A 21,268-nucleotide genomic window follows, 5' to 3' on the forward strand; every position below is an offset into this window, starting at 1 on the left:
AATTTCAATCCAATAATAGAAAATTTGACAAAAGCAATTATTAAATGGAAAACGGATGTAGTTATTTTTATAATTAACAATGGTTATATACTTTTTTAAACAATCATATTTTATTTTCAATTTAATATATGTAAGCAAATTCAGTCTCTAAAGATATGACTATTTGTTCTATAATTGCTTGTTATAATTTTAATTAAAAAGGATTTTGAAGACATTTTCAAAATTTCACGTACATGATTAAAATGAGAAAATATATTTATTTACATTTTTAAACAACACCCTTTATATTTGTACATAAAGTTTAAGCTTATAACTTAGAAAAGCCTCAAGAATGTTTTAACAGCCATTCATAAGTTTACTACGCGCAAAATTAAATATAATAATTTGAAAAAAGATTTAGTTTCATTAAAAATTGTTACATATTTATTATAAAATAGAAAATGTAGCTAGCAAAAAAAAATCAGCCTGTATATATTTATTTGTCATAATTTATTTTTCTTTACCTTAAATACTACGTTAATACAAATATCTATTAAAGTCATGTCAACGATTAACAACATACTGTATATATGCAGATTGTATACTAATCAATATTATTATTTTATTATTTAAAATGAGCGTCCCTGTACAAATGCACTCAGGGTTTTCAAATCAGCGTTTAAACTTTCTGAGTTCCAGTCAAATTGGTAGAGTATTTTCCGAAGACTAGAGATTAGTTTATATGTACAGACATAGACCGTATCAGACAAGTGCCGTGACAGACAAAACAGTATTTTCTTTTACAATGAGTATTATAGTAGGTATATGTTATTCCTACCGTAACACAGACACGGGCCGTATATGTCAAAATATTGTTTAGAAAAATTGATTTTGTCTGCCACGGCTCGTGCCTGATACGTTCCATGTTTGTAGATATAAACATAGCCAAACCCTAAGTTAGAAAGACATAAAAATAGTCAACAGTTTGGCATTTGGAATATTTTGAAACTACAGATAGACGCTTCATTTTATTATGTGTATAGATATAATTTCTATGTAACAAGAGTAACATAAGTATTATCTTCATTAGTATGTATATTTCTGGAAATGCATTTCCTTACAATTAGGCAATATGATGTATATTATTAATAAATTCCTAAGAAATTCCATAAAATGAGGTTATGTCCCTAAGTTTCATAAGTACCTTAAGTCTATTAATTTGCATAAAAGATAAATACGAAGTCCGAAAGCATGATTTCTACGCCCATCTGTTTTTTAATTAAAATACATTTTGATACACATTAATTAAAAAGAAAGTTCATGAAATGTTTAATTACATTTATTAATAATCATTAGTAAATGAATTATTTTTTTTTTATAATAATTTTAACATAATAATGTAATTTGTTTATAATTCTTAATATGCCGAAAATATGATTCCTATTTTCGTCTATAATGGTGAATATACGAATTTGTACTTTTATGTGAAATGTAAAATAAAAAAATATATTTTTAATAGGCACTACCATAAATACTAACAATTATAAATGAAAACTATGTATAATTAAAAAATAGATGGACACAGAAATAATCCAATAGAATCTGAATACTTGAAAAAGATTACACAATACATGACTACATGAGCGAATACAATACAGAAAAGTAACATAAAAAATACGCGAGTAAATAATAAGTCAATTAAAGATAAAATAAGTTTAGAAATGTCAAAAACAATGTAAATTATGAAGTTATTTTCCAAAATATAAATGATAATCATAGTCTATTTTCTATCTTTATAACTATGAGCAAAGTTATTTTTTTTTAAATAATGATAATTTATTTAAAAAATAATGTTTATTTTTTAATATTAGAATATTATTTTCAACTGTAAGTGAAACATTGAGTATCACGTAAGAATTTATTTAAGAAAAAAGATATTGTATTTTTTACTGTTGTTTAAAATAATCGTAGTATTATGACAAAATAAATAAGTTTTCGCCATTCCAGTTTAGAAAAAGTATCTTGATTTTTTCAATAACGAAATATTAAAGCATACAAAAATACTCATAAATATACACAGAAAACTATGTTATTTCTTAATACCACAGATCACATATTAAATAGAAAGAGTTTCGTCGCTTTTCGAAAAATAATGCGTAAGTAATAAGTGTAGTGTAATAACTATTGTGTTCAAGATCTGGATTTTAATATGAATTGTGTAATAAAAATATAATTTCGTTATTTTATTAGTGGAAACAACATAAATTGTGCGTTTTTAACAGTGTTAAAAATGTTTTTGTTAAATATATTACTTTATAATATCACTTTATAATATGCATCGAATAATCGTATAATCGACATTTGATTTATGATTTTTGATACTATTTTTGTTTATTTATTATGCCTACAATTTGTTTTTTAATCGTACTTTTTATGCCTACGGTTTAGTTCTGTATATACCGAATACATTCATAATTATGTATATTTTTCGAATTAATAATTCGATTTTCCATATTTTCTTTCTAAGTGTACAATTGCCATTTCTATTCGATACGTGATCTGCGCTTACATCTATAGTAAAGCATTATATTGTTGGCATCCAACTCCACAAGATATAAAACAGGAAACAGGAATGTAAAGGTGATTCCACATACGGTTACTTGTCTTGAAGTTGTACGTAATTCGCCGGGAACAGTCCGTACGCGCCTTTACAAAGTCCTTGCCACCAGCCCTCGTCGATCTTGAAAAGAAATAAACTTTATAATTATACGTTCTACGATTACATATACATAAGTACACAAATATATATACCTATACTATATGGTATAATTAAAATTAATGAATTTCATGGCAATTCTGTATGATGATGGATAGATCTATAACATAGGAACTTTTTTGTGAGCTTGGCATATACGAAAACTTACCGTCTTAATTCTGTATTAATTTCTTCATATGAATTCATATTTGCACTACCTTATATTTTTGTCTTGGAAGTACATTGACGTATCTAACTCGCTATAGCTTTGTTAAAGGGTAAAGGACTGAGTTCGGAACACAACGTAGGTTCGGCAATATGCGGTCCAAAATAAATGACTCATAGTTTATTCACGCCTTTCTTGTTTCGGGAATAAATACGATAAATACGACCGACCATGACGATGTTGGTGATGAGGTCGTCGGGGTCGAAGGAGATCTCGTCGGGCGCGGCGGCCTGGTAGTGTGCGGGGTGTGTGTGTGTACCGACCATGACGATGTTGGTGATGAGGTCGTCGGGGTCGAAGGAGATCTCGTCGGGCGCGGCGGCCTGGTAGTGTGCGGGGTGTGTGTGTGTACCGACCATGACGATGTTGGTGATGAGGTCGTCGGGGTCGAAGGAGATCTCGTCGGGCGCGGCGGCCTGGTAGTGTGCGGGGTGTGTGTGTGTACCGACCATGACGATGTTGGTGATGAGGTCGTCGGGGTCGAAGGAGATCTCGTCGGGCGCGGCGGCCTGGTAGTGTGCGGGGTGTGTGTGTGTACCGACCATGACGATGTTGGTGATGAGGTCGTCGGGGTCGAAGGAGATCTCGTCGGGCGCGGCGGCCTGGTAGTGTGCGGGGTGTGTGTGTGTACCGACCATGACGATGTTGGTGATGAGGTCGTCGGGGTCGAAGGAGATCTCGTCGGGCGCGGCGGCCTGGTAGTGTGCGGGGTGTGTGTGTGTACCGACCATGACGATGTTGGTGATGAGGTCGTCGGGGTCGAAGGAGATCTCGTCGGGCGCGGCGGCCTGGTAGTGTGCGGGGTGTGTGTGTGTACCGACCATGACGATGTTGGTGATGAGGTCGTCGGGGTCGAAGGAGATCTCGTCGGGCGCGGCGGCCTGGTAGTGTGCGGGGTGTGTGTGTGTACCGACCATGACGATGTTGGTGATGAGGTCGTCGGGGTCGAAGGAGATCTCGTCGGGCGCGGCGGCCTGGTAGTGTGCGGGGTGTGTGTGTGTACCGACCATGACGATGTTGGTGATGAGGTCGTCGGGGTCGAAGGAGATCTCGTCGGGCGCGGCGGCCTGGTAGTGTGCGGGGTGTGTGTGTGTACCGACCATGACGATGTTGGTGATGAGGTCGTCGGGGTCGAAGGAGATCTCGTCGGGCGCGGCGGCCTGGTAGTGTGCGGGGTGTGTGTGTGTACCGACCATGACGATGTTGGTGATGAGGTCGTCGGGGTCGAAGGAGATCTCGTCGGGCGCGGCGGCCTGGTAGTGTGCGGGGTGTGTGTGTGTACCGACCATGACGATGTTGGTGATGAGGTCGTCGGGGTCGAAGGAGATCTCGTCGGGCGCGGCGGCCTGGTAGTCGTAGAGCGCTCTGGCGGTGTATCCGTCCTCGTCGTCCTGTTCGTCGCCCGCCTCCGCGTCGCCGCCCTCCCAGCCCACCGGCGACACCACGATCGTCGGCTGACGACACATCTGAAACCAACGACGAATGGTAACATTTTCGTCTTTTAACTTTTAGTTGATTTATATGTAAATAATACTTGTTTCTACTTCACACATACTAAAACGGGACCAGTAAATAAACAGTCATTTATGTCTCCACGCTCTGAACGTACGAAATATGGGCCCAGAAAAACAATATAATGGTTACCTATCTATACAATATTAAAACTACGGACCACCACTATCCGTGCCTGGTACGTTCAATGTAGATGTTAATGAGATTTAAGGAAATTGTCCACAAAAAGGCAAAATGGCCACCATTTTTCTAAAAATTTATAGATTCAATTTAACTTTCGCAATAAAATCAAACGATATAGATTAAATACTTATAGACTATGATCATTTTTACTCACCTCTTCCCTATGTTCCTTTTCAGTTTCCACCTCCCCCTTATCACCAACCAGGGTCACATCCGGCAGGTTCCCCTGCACCACACTCTGTGGCTCCGGAGGGCTCTGGGGAGCGGGAGTTGCCACCTCAGCGGGCACTACATCTACTGTCTCACTCTTCTCTACTACTTCTTGCTTCCTCTTTATTACTTCTTGTTGCTTCGGTGGAGCGACAGTCTCTTCTGGTTCTGGTTTCTCTTTGGCTAGCCGTTCTTTTTCCTGGAAGATTTTTTGATGTTAAAAGTCATCTTAAATCTAACCTAACCAAACCTTTCTTTTTCCTGGAAGACATTTGTTGATGTTAAGTCATCTAATAGTTACTACCTACCTACCTCCTACAATGTTTAAAATATATGATAACTACAAATTTATTATTTAAGTTAGTAAAAAGTATCATAAGATATATCAGAAGACTCCCTAGGTCCTAAATGAATTTTGCCGCCCCTTTGAGGTTACAAACGGACTTAAGTATAGTTTGCGTAAAACTGCTTGTCCACTCTGAATATAGAAATGAATCGCATCGCCATAGCAAATTGTATGACTACACCTGCTCGCTACAACTTCAGAACATGGATTTGGCGGGTTTTGCCACTTCATGCCTTGTATCTGCTATTATCAGAAGTAATGCAGATTACTTTTTTTGACTTTAAATTGTAAAAAAATATATCTAACGTCTGAAAAAATATTAAAATATTTACCTTCTCTGATAAGCTCTTGTCCAGCTGTTGTCGCTCCTGCCTTATCCTTTGTACCGACTGCAAGGCTTCCTAAAATGTAAGAATCAATTATATTTTTTTTATATTTTATTTGTATGTATTTTATTTATATGTAATTTCATAAAAAACAATAAAGTAATAATTAAATGATCACATTTTTGGACGAAATAAGGAGTAAAATGTTACTACATTTACTTTGTCTGTCTAAAAACTTTCCGAAGATGGATTTTGTAAATTGTAACATAAAATATTAATGCGAAATTAATAATCTTAAACTACCAACGAGTCTGCAATACAAGTGGCGCCCTCTTACACCAAGCGGTCATCACAACATTAAAATCACAACAATTTTGTCCCTGAGTGTGTCCCTTTTCGCAGACATTGCAACACATATTATAGTAAAAAAATTATGTATATTTTTTATTGTCCTTTTTTGTTTGTTTTTCTTGTTATTTTGTTTTATTTTTTGTGTCTTTCTGTAATTTCATTTGTGTTGCAATTATCACAATAATATTTTTTCCTTATTATTTCAATTAATTTAGAACACCTACCTTTCTTCTTAAATGAATTCTATGCTTAACTTAAGATCCATACCTGTTCCTTCTCCTTGGCCATATTCTCAAACTTGGCCCGAATAGAGGAGGGCTTCGCACCACCGATGTCGGGCCTCTGCTTCGTGTAGTTGGTGCCAACCTTCTCCACTTCATCGAAACGATGTGCGCATTTGTCCACTCTGTCTGTTTCTATGCCGAACTTGCCTCCGAAACCCTAGAAAAAGATTATTAGATTCCATTTTAAAATCAAATATCTTACCCTACTCTATAAATATATTAAATATTAATATACAACCAAATATGAGCGGTTGACAATCGGCCTCTTGCTTGAAAGGTTCGAATGCCGGGCATGCACCTTTCAAAGTTATGTGCGTATTAGAAATTACTTATCACTTACTTTAACGGTGAAGTTAAACATCGTCAGGAAACCTGCACACATGAGAGATCTTTTAAAAAAGTCCTCAACAGTCTGTGAAGTCCACTAATACGCACTTGGCCAGCATTTGAACGTCGGACCCCCTAAACGAGAGGCCGATTTACAACCACGAGGCTATCACTTAACAGTGTGTTATAGTTCGCGCCAAACTGCTAGTCCGCTCTGAAGTTGGTGTAGTCGTACAATTTGCTATGGCGACGCGATTCATTTCTATATTCAGAGCGGACTGGCAGTTTTACGCGGACTATACATACCTTCTTGTGATCTAGCTGGCTAGCGTGTGCCGGTGTCTTCTCCTGATGGTCCCAGCCCACCGCCGAAGCATCTTGTCTGTCTGTCTGTACCCCGAACTTGCCACCGAAGCCAATGGCATAATCTGCCAATTGCATTTTATATTAATATAATAATAATTATATTAATATAATAATAATAATAATAATATATTGAGATTTTTCTTTTACGTACAAAATTGATGTGTTAAACTATGTATGTATGTGTGTCATACACATTCAATGTTTATTTTGTGCGAATTTTACATAAATGCACCTACATTATACGTGTATGTGTGTGTATACATACGTGTCTACGTTCATATGTATGCACGCACACACGTGTCAATGAATACGTGTTCAAACATGCATGTATACATGGCAGTACGCGATATGACACTATATCTATTACACGTACAATGTACATTTTTGAATTTTGAATCCTCTACACAAATTTTATTATCCACGAGCTTTTGCCCGCGGCTTCGCGGCTCGCGTTACGAAGCAATATTATTAACTAAGAAGATTTATACAAACTTTCATCCCCTATTTTATTCCCTTGGTAGAATAGGTTCCCTTGGTATTCCCTTGGGTAGAATTGATCAAAATCCTTTCTTGGGCTGTGCGTTGATAGATCACTATGTCAGCCTGTCACCTTAGAGTTATATATTTAGATACCTTTTTGTGAATTATGGGTTTGCGTGGATTCCTTGTGGTCCCAGCCGACCGCGCTGGCGTCTTTCCTATCCTCCTGGACACCGAATTTGCCTCCGAAGCCCACTGAGTAATCAGTTTGTGAGGAATGTTTCTCCACTTGTTCCTTGTGATCCCAGCCGGCGGCGCTCTGAAATAAATTTATTTACAATTTACACGCATTTTTTATTATTAACTGAAAAAGAACGCACAGTCCCCACCGTTTTTGTAAATGGATACCATTTTACAAAGTTAAGCAATATCAGATGAGGTCAGCAATTGGATAGGTGATAACTGTTGGTCATGACAGTGCTTTGTTGGTGTTGAATAGCGAACGTCAAAGTCTTGACGAAGGCCTTTTAGATTTGCAGTTGGATAGGTTAGGTGATATGAGCACGAAAGTGTTTTGTTCTCATTTGTCAAACCTTGGCAAAGGTCTTATTGCTTTCATAATTTTGACAAAAGTTGGCTTCTTATCCACACAAGCTGATGGAGTATCTTTTTGACTTCACCATTAGTTCACACTTATGTGCAAAAGTGGGCAATAGAAAGACACGAAATCATGAGACACTTCAATGAATGGGAGAAATCCTATTAATGTCGATCTGTGTATACCAACGAGAATAGCAAATATGCCCAAGGACAGACCCAGAGACCCATGTCCTAAAGCTTTATAAAAGACAACTTCAAAGTGACAAAAATAAAAAATATTTTTCCTGTGTGGGTAGGAAAACGTAAACACGCGAATTTTTGTGCTCTTAGAATTTTGTATATTTAAATTAATAATAACATTACATACTACAATACTACATGTTCTAGATACTTGCCAAACCCACCTGTTTTCACTGTAAATTCACGTTTCACTATCTACGGTCACTAATACTGTAATCACTTGTCACTACAATATGGACAACCAACTAGTCAACAACATGGACAAACTGGAGAAATTATTCAGTTCTAGCATGAGGGATTATGAAGAGAAGTTGCAGAAAGTCACCACTGCAGCGGGGTCCACACAGCCGGACATCTCAGCATTGGCCCGTGAGTCCTATGATTTTAAATCCTTTGTGTGGGAAACACTGTCAACTATGAAGTCACAAATTGAGCTTCTCACTCTTGGCATCGATAGGCATGAGACTGCTATGAGGAGGAAGGTGTTCCTTCTTCATGGGTTACCTGAGAAATCAAGCGAGAAGGTACATGATGCAGTTATCAAAGTATTATCCGACCAACTTAAGTTGACAGATATAAAATTAGACCACTTACAAGTTTGCCATCGTCTGGGTGCCTCACAAACTAAGACTAGACCGGTGCTTATAAGATTTCATGATGTGGAACATAGGCATCTAGTCTGGGATAGTAAAACTGCATTGAAAGGTACCGGCATTACTATCTCGGAGTTCCTGACCAAGTCACGGCACCAAGTCTTTATGGCTGCCCGCAACCATTTTGGCACTAGACAGTGCTGGACGGCCGAAGGGAAGATATGCATCATCCTTCCCGATAAGTCTAGGCGGAAAATCGAGTCCATGGGTGATCTCCAGCAGCTGACATCTCAATTTCCTACTAGTCCAGATTGTGCAGAGGGGACTCAAGAATCGTCGCCGAGAACTACCACACACAAGACAAATGTAATTCCACCCAGGAAGGCTCGCAGACGTAATTGAAACACCCATTATGTTTTGTTGTTGATGGTGATTTACAATAGTTCCCGAATGATGTCTTCTTATTTGGTCGTACTATAGTTTGTTGTTGACCTGCAGCTATTGTCGGTACTTGACTAATTATAAAATTAACTTTATCCACTTCACTCAGTATTTTAACCTAATAAATGCTTTAATTGCTTATTTTTTAAGGTGATAATTAGCTGCAAGAGTAACTTTGGCACGACAATTGACATCTCAAAGTTTTTACTCAGTAATGACAAGTGACAGCTGACAGTGATAAAGACTTTGTCATATACTAATGTATGTCGCTTCGTTCAGAATTTGTGATTTATACATTTATTTTTATTTTTGTCTTCGATACCTTTTTTTTTATATTTCTTAAATATCATATTATAATATTGTATAGACATAAGATCTGTAATACTGGTACATCTAATTTGTTTCTTCGTTTTTGTATTTTTGAATAAGTTTTGTTCTGTGACACGCCGTAGTATGTAATTTTTTCTGCAGTACCAGTGAACAGGGAGGGTGGCAGGTGTTATGCGCTAATTGATTAGTGTTTTTTGTTGTATTCTTATTATTATTTTTGGTTATATTATTTAAGTACATATATTGTTATAATTATTATCTTCTTTTATATTTATACCGGTAAATATATTTATATATTATTTAAAATATGAATGATCTGGCTGATATTCATTTAAATGATAGCTTTTACTCCTGTTCATCCACTCAAGATAGTTTTGTTAGTGTCGATAGTGATTCTCTTGGCACGATAACACTGCATGAGACTTTTCTCAAGCCTTCACTACCTTCTGCGCAATATGCGTTACCTGGATTTGATCTTATTAGAAACGATCGGATCGGTAAAGGATGTGGTGGTGTTGCCATCTATCTACGTACTGGCATTCCTTATAAAGTCGTCAGTGCGTCTCCTTCCGAGTATACTCATTCAGCAGAATATATATTTATTGAATTACTAATTAACAAAATAAAAATTCTGCTCTCTGTTTTTTATAGTCCCGATCTCACCGTTGATTATTTTACCCAGCTCGATTTAATCCTTAATGACTTACGTCCTATATATGATCATATTATACTCACGGGAGACTTTAATACATGTTTACTTAAAAAAGACTCTCGTTCTTCTAAACTTACATCTTTATTAAACTCTGTTTATCTCGAACTCTTACCACTTTCCGCTACTCATAATTTTCCTAACTGTACTCCTTCGCTTCTAGATCTGCTGATCGTTTCATCTCCCAGTAATGTTGTTAATTATGGGCAACTCGCTGCTTCGTTTTCTTATCATGACTTGGTTTATCTCCCTTACCGTATCCGTACCCCGAAGCGTAATTCTCAATTTCTTCTTCTTCGTAATTACAAGGGCATGGATCTGGAGGCATTATGATATGATGCTAATAATTTAAACTGGTCCCAGGTGTATAGCGACTGTAGCATTGATGGGAAAGTGAACACTCTTACGACAGTCATCCTTGGCCTGTATGACAAGCATGCCCCACTGCGACGTGTTAAGGTTAAGCGGAAGCCTGCTCCATGGATATCTCCAGAAATTAAAGAAATAATGGCACGTCGTGATAAAGCGAAAAGGAGGTACAAGAAACATCCCTCAGAGCATAATCTGTCTGCTTATAAAATTTTACGCAACCGTTGCAATCGTCTTTGTAAAGATGCAAAGAGACGCTATTTCCATAATTCACTTAATAATAAAAGTACAACCGATGTTTGGAGGTTCCTAAAATCTGTCGGTATCGGTAAATCCCCCAGTGCTGCGTGTAGGGATCTTGATTTAAGTGAGTTAAATAATTACTTTTCCCAATCCGCTTATAATATTGACCCTTACATCAAATCCCAGACACTTGCGGCACTGGCTGGGTTGCCAAGACCACAGTGTCCCTGTTTTTGCCTCTCTACCCTTTCAGAGGAAATTGTAAAAAAAACTGTTTTAGCTATTTCTTCTACTTCTGTTGGCAATGATAACTTGTGCTCAAAGATGATATTACCTATTCTTCCATCTATTCTCCCTGTACTTACTCATATTTTCAACGAATCCCTGTCCTTAAGTATTTTCCCAACGGCGTGGAAAGAGGCTCACATTATCCCTCTTCCCAAGATTACTTCTCCTTCAATGCTATCTCATTTTCGACCTATCTCCATCTTACCTTACCTTTCCAAAGTCTTTGAGCACATAGTTCACACTCAGTTATCTTCCTTTCTATCCGCTAATAAGTCTCTCAACTCTTTCCAATCTGGTTTTCGGCAAAACCACAGTACTTGTACAGCTTTGTTGAAAGTAACTGAAGACATACGCTGGGCCGTAGAGGATAGGCAACTCACTCTATTAGTATTACTAGATTTCAGCAATGCCTTTTCTTCAGTAGACTTCGATATTCTTTTAGGAATCCTCCAATCCATTAATATTTCTTCAACCACTATCTCATGGTTTGACTCATATCTTCGGGGCCGCTCGCAACGTGTTCGTGTGGATAATTCTTTCTCGAACTCATATGAATTGCATGCGGGTGTGCCTCAGGGTGGCGTTCTCTCTCCATTACTCTTCTCATTGTTTATTTCAAATTCAAATTTCAAATTTCAAATCTCATTTATTCAAAATTGATTCATATAGAATACTTTTTGAAAGTCAACAAACTACCACCGCTTCGGAAGGTATTTCGCTATGGAGAAGAAGCGGCGCAAGAAACTCCATACGTGTGCATATTTGCATCTTTTAAAGAGTAAATAATATACAATTTTACATAGTGGTACATATAATTAATTTTTGATGTTGGAGCTGGAGTTGTCATACCATACGGATTTATCATTTAAATACTGATTTACATTATAATAAGCTTTTTTACATAAAGTTAATTTTATAGTAGATTTAAACCTTTTCTCGGATAGATCGATAATGTCTTTTGGTATTTTATTGTAGAAACGAATACAGTTCCCCATAAAAGAATTACACACCTTGCTTAATCTAAATTGAGGTATGGCCAATTTATCTTTATTTCTAGTATTATGACTGTGCCTATTATAATTTTTTTCCAAAGAAGAATAATTTTTGCGAGCATATAAGATATTTTCATAAATATATTGACTAGGCACTGTCAAAATATTTATAGATTTAAACAGTTCTCGTAAGGACTCACGGGGGCGAAGACTATAAATGGCTCTAATTGCACGTTTTTGAAGTATAAAAATGACATCTATGCTAGCAGCGTTACCCCACAGCAGAATACCGTAAGACATAATGCTATGAAAATAACTAAAGTAAACAAGCCTAGCGGTTGGTATATCGGTAAGATGTCTTATCTTCTTTACCGCATAGGCTGCCGAACTAAGTCTACTACATAACTTTGCTATCTGAGGGCTCCATTGTAGTTTAGAATCTAAATTTATCCCTAAGAAAACTGTTTCATCTACAAATTCTAAGTGATCATTGTTAAGGGTAACATTCATCGTCAGCTTTTTAACATTAGGCAGAGCAAATCGGACACATTTAGTCTTTTTATTATTTAATACAAGATTGTTTGCGCTAAACCAGTTGTGAATTATGTCAAGTGCTTTATTGACAGCGCTCACGTCGTTAGATTGTCTTTTAACTTTAAATATTAAGGAAGTATCGTCAGCAAACAACACAACCTTTGATAAGTCCTGCATTACATACGGTAGATCATTAATGTATACCAAAAACAAGAATGGCCCCAGAATAGAGCCTTGTGGGACGCCTACTTTAACACCAGAACCTAACGATTTGTGTCCCTTTACCTGAACTCGTTGTACTCTATTATCTAGATAAGACCTAAGCAGTTTTAGAGACGTACCGCGTATTAATTCTATCAGTTCTGTAATTTCTTGTAAATACCATCGTTACGCTGACGATTTGCAACTGTACCTTCACTTCAACGCGGCAGAAACTGACTTGGCCATCACCTCCATGAACGATAACATACGTCGTGTGGTTGAATGGTCCAAGTCCTTTGGTCTCCGGGTTAACCCACTCAAGACGCAGGCCATTATAATTGGCAGTAGGCATGCTCGCAGCCTCATAGATTTTTCAACTTTGGCATCAGTAAATGTTGATGGTTCGCTTATACCCTATAGTGAAACAGTGAAAGATCTTGGGCTTGTAATTAATTCCACTTTCTCTTGGAATGCTCACGTCAATGAAGTCAGTCGGAAGGTGCACTATTCCCTTCATTCGATAAAATGCCTCCAAGGTGTATTGCCCTTGAAAACTAAAATTACTCTAGCTCAGACTCTAATTCAACCTATCATAGATTACGCTGATGCCTGCTATCTGGATGCTACAGAGGAGCTACTAAACAAACTTGAGCGCTTGCAAAACCTATGCATTCGATTTATTTTTGGCATTCGTAAGTACGACCATGTTTCTCATCTTCGCAAGGATCTCAAGTGGCTCCCAATCCGCCTTCGCAGAAACACCAGAATTTTATGTTTGCTATTTAATATCCTTAACAGCCCAACATCCCCAACTTACCTGCGAGAGCGTTTCTCCTATGCACGTCCCGCTATTGCTCCTTGTAGAACACACCTAAAATCTCTCCTTCGTTTCCCGCCTCATAAAACCAGTTCCTATTCCAAATCCTTCACTGTTCATGCAGTCAGACTGTGGAATTCGCTTCCACCAAACATAAGAGAGTCTAAGAACATATCAACTTTTAAAAAGAGAGTAAAAGAACACTACTTCTCCTTAGCAAAATGAGTATTAATCAAATCATTATACACCGTTTTCTTTATGTAACTATATCTATATATGTACGTTTATTTATAGGTCAAATATCATTCCATGCGTTATTCAATATTATATGTATGTAATGTATGATTAAAATATATAATAACATATCTTTATACAGTCTCGTGCGCGCATATCCACCATTTGTTAACCCATCTCCTTTTACAGGTCTGCTGGAAGATATTTCGTTAGGAATAAGCAGTACCTTTGCACGACATTTTATTTATAAGTCTTTTGTATGAATTATCATGTGTGCATAAATAAATAAATAAATAAATATGTTGTTATAGAAATAAAATGAAAATTAGATTATCTTAAAAAAATATTAAAAAGATAAGTGTGCCAAAACAGATAAAAGATTGTACCTTATCAACCCTGTCGGTCTGCACGCCGTACTTGCCGCCGAAGCCGCGCGAGTAGTCGGACTGCGAGGCGTGCTTGTCCACCGCGCCCACGTAGTCGTGCCCCACCGCGCACGCGTCCATGCGGTCCGTCTGCACGCCGAACTTGCCGCCGAAACCTGCACAACATCATCATCAACCCATTATTGTCCCTCTGCCGGGCACGGGTCTCCTGTCAGAATGAGAAGGATCAGGCCATAGTCCACCGCGCTGGCCAAGTGCGTATTGGTAGATTCACGAACCTTTGAGATTATACCTTTTTTCGAAAAGATCGACTTGCGATATTTTTATCCAAAAGATCGAATCTTCGATAAGTAGAATCCGTTTGGGTAATTGGAATCTTTGAATTAGTTTGGTTAGTCAAGGTACCACCATCATACCTATTTGTCGCCTATAGCTGTTTTGGTTTTGGTGGAAGGGTGCAGACGTCGGCTGACTTATATATGAAGCTCATCTTAGTGTTTAGGATGTGTTTAGTTACGAACCATCTATATTCAATTTCAGATAGTGCTTCTATTCTATACAGAGCTGGTCACAGATGTCAATGGGCGGTAGAGATGACCTACCATCAGGCGAAGTGCAAGGTCGCTTGCTACCTCATTTTTTTAAAAAGGTCCATACATATGTCGATAATTATTTCGGATTTTAAACACCTTTTAAATGTTATAGCATGATCATCCTTAGAAATTTGTCTCAAATCCTTAAAACTCCCCTTGCAATGAATAAAGTAATAACGCAACTCAATGGCTAAAATATACTATATTACACTAAAAGCTGTAAAAAAGATGTGTTAATTATTATATTTCATATTTCAATTATTATAATTTTAAAATTAATTGTTTTCATTTACCTTGTGCATAATCCTTCTGGGAGACGTGTTTCTCAGTTTTGCCGACGTAATCGTGTCCCACGGCTGATTTATCCATCCTGTCTGCCTGTACACCAAACTTACCACCATAACTGAAAAACCAATACAATTTCATACAAATATCTAAAATTTTTATCACTTTTCAACAACTCTGTATAATAAGTATAATAAGTAAATCTTCAGAAAAAATGTATGAACACAGTAGGTATGGCATCAGCCAAATAGATCTTATGTTAAACGACCTACCATCAATTACTTAGCTAAATTTCATGAGCAAAGCTTTTATGTATGCTATATATCATTTTTATACGCTGCAAAAAAAGAATCGAAAGTTTTCGATTTTACCTATGGTGTTTCGCAACGTCGCACGTTGCATATTACGGATGCGAACATACACAATACTTTACTACCATTTCTGTTCAATCAATTTAAAGATGTTCGCTGATTGGTCCTTATGTAGATCCTTATCAGTCACCAATACATTAATTTCAGAATAGAACAATTTTTGTATATAATACGTACCCAAAGGAAGGTTTTGGTCCTTCTTCATATTGCTTCTGCTTTGCTTGTTTGTCAGCCTCGAAGACTTCCTCCCTTAACTTCGCCATGCTGTAAAAAAAAAGAAATATTAAAGATATTTTCAAAATAAACTGTTTTTTTTATAATATAGGAGTAGAAGACGAGCATACACCTTTTGAAGGTTTCCCCCTCGTCAACAAAAAAAAAATGTGTGGGTGAGGTGCCTGGAGTCTGAAGTCGAAACACAAATGGTTCTAAAACCTTCATAATTTAGATCTGTGTCTGACCGGGGATCGAACCCGTAACTAATTGATTGTCGGCCGCCCGATGTACCGACATCAACAATAAACGCTCCGCCACGTGGGACCATTATCATATTGTAAGTCAGTTTATAAGTCTAGTAAATAAAGTTGCAATGTTTGTCTGTCTATTGTAATTGTAAAGGAACGTCGTGTTTACTTTCGCTCATAATTGCATGACATCAGACAGACAATGACATGACACGAAATATGCAGATTGGCTGACATTGACACACCTTTGAAATCATGAAGAATTTTGAATGTGGTAGAACTCTTTGTGGTTCTTCTCCAGCACCACTACAACACACATATCTGCCTAATAGCAACAGTAAACAATAAAGCGCTGCTGTGTTTTGGTATGAAGGGTGTGGTGAGGGATACATTCTTATCTGAGGCTTTTCAATAATCCTTAGTGATAGCAACGTATCTATGATCGACCTTAGGGAGAACACTTATCTTAGCGTTGATGGCAGATGTCCATGGGCGGCAGTTGCCACTTACCATCACTTAGAGTGCATGCTCTTTTGCATTTTTTTTATTACCTCACACTGTTTCTTCGTCGATTAGTTTTGAATATATTCCGCCTAGGTTCGAACGACAGTTCTCACTTGCATTGTCCATTTGCTTAAATATCAATATTGATATCGACAAGGTACAGCCCACACATTTCCCCTTTCACATACAGTCAGGTCATTCGCGGTCAAACTTGCACGCTGTGATAAGTTCGCAGACATGCATCCTGCGTGAAATTTAGAAATGGCGACCTAATATAGCATATCATCATCGTCAACCCAGTACTACGTCCCAATACTAGGCACGAGCCTCCTCTCTATGAGAGGTTTAGTTTATCACGCAGGCCAAGAGCGAATAGGTATACGTCACACACCATTGATAACTCTGGGGCGTGCAGGTTACCTCATGATGTTTTCCTTCATCGTTATAGCAAGTGATCATTTATTTCTAAAACGCACATAAATTTGAAAAACCAGTGGTGTATTTAGGGGCCTGGTATTTGAATCTTGGACCTCTCGATCGAGAGGCCGAGTTAACCACAAAGCTATCACTTCTTTTAGACCTAAATTTAACGCGACAGTACTGGATTGACGACGACGATAAAAAAGAACAGTAAAACTAAGTAACATCTTCTAAAAACAACACCATACTCACTCAATAGCTTCCACATGCCGTCCGCCAGGCCCCCAGCGCTGTTCGTGCTCCGTGACGTCATTGATGAAGTCTGGGTCCGTCTCCCAATCGTCCGCCTCGGCCGGCGCTGGTGCGGTCACGTCCGTCGCTGCTTTCCACATCTGTGACCAAAAATAACAATACCTACAGCAATAATAAAATAAGCTATGTATGTAAAATGTTAAAGGAGATAAAACCCTTTGTGGTTCGACTCTGGCGGCAACTCTGCCACACCTATTTCTGCCTATTAACAGAAGTGTTAAACGTTGCTGTGTTCTGGTTTCAAGGGTGTGTTAAGGGAGTCATACTTTCTCGAAGTATTCCAGCTTAGTCCGCAAGGGTAGAGGCGCACCTGTGGCCAACCTCAGGTAGGAATATCTAGTCATATCTGGAGTTGATTACAACTGTCCATGGGCGGCAGTAGCCACTTACTACTTACTCAGGTGAAATGAATGCTCATCTGCTACTCCCATATTATAAAAAAATAGGTGATGCAGTGATTCCACCGGAGTCAAATCACACAGGGTTCTACCACCAACTTACATAATAAAGCTTGTCACCTATCTTGCGCTGCTTATCTGTTGACACTACTTTATAATAGAATGAAGTTTAGTAAATATTCAGGCAATAATAGAATGAAGTTTAGTAAATATTCAGGCAACAACATTATAAACAAAATTAACAGGAAGATTAAAGTAATAATTAACTTTTCCCTGAAGTGGCTTCACCAAGTAAATTCCTGTTAATATTCTATTATTGTGATTTGGTGTAATACTCATTTACCTCGACGTCAAATCGTTAGTCTTTAAGTAATCTAATTGTTTACGTAAATATATTGAATGCCCTGTAGAGCTGATACGGTTAAGATTTTCATACATTAATTATCATCCCTCTTCATATTGACATCATCTCGGATTGATTGATGGTTAACATATATTTTGGAACAACTTATTTATTTACTCATTATAATTCTTACACCTAACATAGGTTTATAGCCTAATTTGTTAGTGTAGTTACATTTATACATTAGTACTCATTATCAATTGGTTATACCTTGTGCATGACACTTTTTTCATATAGTTGAATGTCTTTTTTTTGATAGTAAGTGGATGTGGAAGATGGATATCTGTAATCAACCCCAAATAGATTTAGATATTCCTACCTGAGGTTGGCCACAGATGAGCTGCTACGCTTGAGGACTAAGCTGGAACGCATTGGAAAATATATCTCCCATACCACACCTTTCAAACCAGTACACAGCAGCGTTTAACACTGTTATGAGGCAGAAATAGGTGTGGAGGTGGTGCCGCCAGAGTCGAACCTCAAAGGTTTCTATCACCATCAACAACGTCTTTGGGTGTATGTTACTGTAATGTATCTAGATAAAATTCTATGCCAATTTTAAATTGAAAAGCAGTTCTTTTGAGAGTAGTTAAAAGGAGTGATTCATTATTGGCAACAACAACCCACACATCAGCCCATAACTTTAAGGACTATGTCCAGCAGTGGACTTCCACTACTAGTCATAGGTTCATTAGATTTTGCTGTTTTTTTCTCATGTATTTGAAGAGCACGATAGAAACTTAATTAACAATACTCATTTTTGCCACACAAAATGACTCACTTATGCAATTTTAATATTCATAAATGAACATAATGTAAATTTCACTTAGTACACATTTTCTACTTACCACACCCTTCAAACCAGAACATTTAACTTTGTGTAAAGCAGAAGTAGGTGTGGCACTGGTGCCTCTAGTGTCAAACCACAAAAAGTTCTATCTTTAGTATAAGGAATGATATATGTAGTAATATAAAATACATCACTCTGGTATGTTTACCAAGTACTGTGTACATAATGATTTTATTCTGTTGCAAGTAGAGATGGGCAGAGGGTTTAAACCCAATGGGTGGATACGGGTTTAAACCGGGTATTTTGGGTGAAATAGGGTTTAAACCCAAATAAACACCCAAACAGCGGGTGTAAACTATTGTCATTCATATTTTTATTTTCTTCGTGTAATATCATTTTTAAAATAATATTGTAAACAATTCACTAAATATGCACTCTAAAAGCACATATTTCATTTAAGTACGCTGTAATAGTCCATTCGGATGTGTTACATTTGGGTTGCAATTTTCGAAGACCCAATTATATTTTATAGATGTCAATGATTAGTGTAAAGGGCTTAGTGTACAGTTAAATCCTAATTTGTGGAGTCCCAACTGTTGTCCCTCGGCCGCCATCTTGAAAAAAGGGGCACAAAGCGTTTTTACGCTCTACCAGGCAAACTATTTGTCGCACAGAAATTTAGTAAGAACAATTATGGTTTCAAATTGATTTATCTATAATTTTAGTTCTATAACTTTTTGTCGTTAAACCAAAAATAACAAAGATAATAACAATAATAGATTAAACTTTGGGAAGACTTTTTTTTTAACTTTTTTCTACTTAATTTACAGAAAATGACATTGAAACATTTTGATAGAGGAGTTTTTATAGTCCGGTCAATTTAGACATAAAAATAGTAATCAAATAACATAAAGCTAAATTTGAAAAGTACCTTGGACCAAAGTTGTAGCACTTAAAATTTTCTATAAAATAATGTTTATATATTTTTTCTTAAAGCTATAATTATTAAGATATTAAGATACGTAAGAATTACATTTTACATTATATGCCCATATTCCCACACCACCTGTGCAATAGTATACGAGTGGTATACTTATTTGTTTTAGTTGTGCGCTATTTGTTTCGTCAAACAAATAATAATTAAAAAGGTAATAAAAATAGATGAACCCCTAAAAATGTAATATTTAAAAATGTAAAAACATTAGAAATACAGTAAAAACCTATAGTATATCTATTAAATAAACATTTGAACTATTTTAAAAGCTTTGTGTAGATTTTATTAACTCATTTTATAAACACCCAAATAAATACCCAGTGGGAGGAAATAAACGGGTATTTATTGGGTTTAAACCCTGCACAGGGTTTAAACCGGGTTCTTTGCCCATCTCTAGTTGCAAGTAGTAATTAATGAGCATTAAGATTTTCAGCAAATTATTGTTTCAAATATATGTATGAATTTATTAATATGATTTTATATAACCACTCGCGATTTTGTAAACAACTACTAACTTGAAAACTAATATAATGATAAAAATATCAATAAGCAACAAATATTTGAATACTTTTTATCTGTTATCTTTTAATGAACCTAATGCGAAGTTAGAGGCGTGCCTTATCGTAGCCAAAAAACGCTGGAGTATATTTTATCAAGGTGTATGATGAATTTTGAATTACCAAATATGTATTGATGTGTTACATCCAAAATGTGTAAAATTGTGGCACGTTAACGCTTTGTAAGACATAAGAATGTTTTGGTAGCATGTAAATTATATTTTAGTACATTTTTATAGTCGAAAAAAGTTAAATACCTCGATAGAAAGCCGGTTTCAGACAACCACACGCGACGCTCCTATTTCCAACATCCACTGCTGACTTTTCACTTTATGACTCAGCTCACTTTATTCACTGGTTTTGTGATATAGAAAGTTGTACAGCCTACAGGAGTTTGTTTAATGGAATAGAAGATAATCGAAATGATCGCCAATGAATCGACTACTGTCTGCTATGCGTCACTCACATTGACAACAATGAGAATAATGACATTTCATAAATATGACAATGACATAATTTTAACAACGGCGAATACATGCGTTCAAGTTTAGCGATACAAAGATTTCATACCGCCAAGTAAATATATTCATTTAATTGGGTCATCATCATCAACCTATTACTGTCCCACTGCTGGGCACGGGTCTCCTCTCATAATGAGAAGGATTAGGCCATAGTCCACCGCGCTGGCCAAGTGCGTATTGGTAAACTTCACATACCTTTGAGATTTTTTTTTATAAATCTCTCAGGTATGCAGGTTTCCTCACGATGTTTTCCTTCACCGTTTAGCAAGTGATAATTAATTTCTTATACGCACATAACTTTGAAAAAATCAGAGGTGCGTGCCTGGGATTTGAT

At 36.9% G+C, this 21,268-nt stretch overlaps 1 protein-coding gene and 1 long non-coding RNA gene across 2 annotated transcripts; both read right to left on the minus strand.

Annotated features, from left to right (window-relative positions):
* On the minus strand, nucleotides 1–20,899 carry Cortactin (cortactin). The gene is made up of 12 exons (XM_073077484.1): nucleotides 20,671–20,899; nucleotides 17,212–17,351; nucleotides 15,749–15,835; nucleotides 15,209–15,318; nucleotides 14,323–14,477; nucleotides 7,499–7,664; nucleotides 6,806–6,927; nucleotides 6,156–6,329; nucleotides 5,544–5,612; nucleotides 4,810–5,064; nucleotides 4,247–4,426; nucleotides 1–2,719 (listed from the first exon to the last, which is right to left on the minus strand). Exons 2-12 carry the CDS (start codon nucleotides 17,349–17,351, stop codon nucleotides 2,636–2,638), a joined length of 1,542 nt encoding a protein of 513 aa, XP_072933585.1. The 5' UTR covers nucleotides 20,671–20,899; the 3' UTR covers nucleotides 1–2,635.
* Nucleotides 8,224–9,943, minus strand: LOC140745557 (uncharacterized). The gene is made up of 2 exons (XR_012102670.1): nucleotides 8,780–9,943; nucleotides 8,224–8,689 (listed from the first exon to the last, which is right to left on the minus strand). It is a non-coding gene; the product is annotated as an uncharacterized LOC140745557 (long non-coding RNA).
* Nucleotides 20,900–21,268: the final 369 nt, after the last annotated feature.

Source organism: Epargyreus clarus, unplaced genomic scaffold, assembly GCF_041222505.1.
Source record: "Epargyreus clarus isolate Ecla_fem2 unplaced genomic scaffold, WU_Ecla_fem_2.2 ptg000010l, whole genome shotgun sequence".
NCBI lineage: Eukaryota > Metazoa > Arthropoda > Insecta > Lepidoptera > Hesperiidae > Epargyreus > Epargyreus clarus.

Coding starts and splice junctions, on each gene's coding strand:
- Cortactin (XM_073077484.1), bottom strand. CDS start 17,351: ATGTGGAAAGCAGCGACGGACGTGACCGCACCAGCGCCGGCCGAGGCG. Junction 15,836..17,211: donor CGGCATGTGGAAGCTATTGA/GTGAGTATGGTG, acceptor TTTTTTTTACAG/CATGGCGAAGTTAAGGGAGG. Junction 4,427..4,809: donor AAAAGGAACATAGGGAAGAG/GTGAGTAAAAAT, acceptor CGTTGGTTTCAG/ATGTGTCGTCAGCCGACGAT.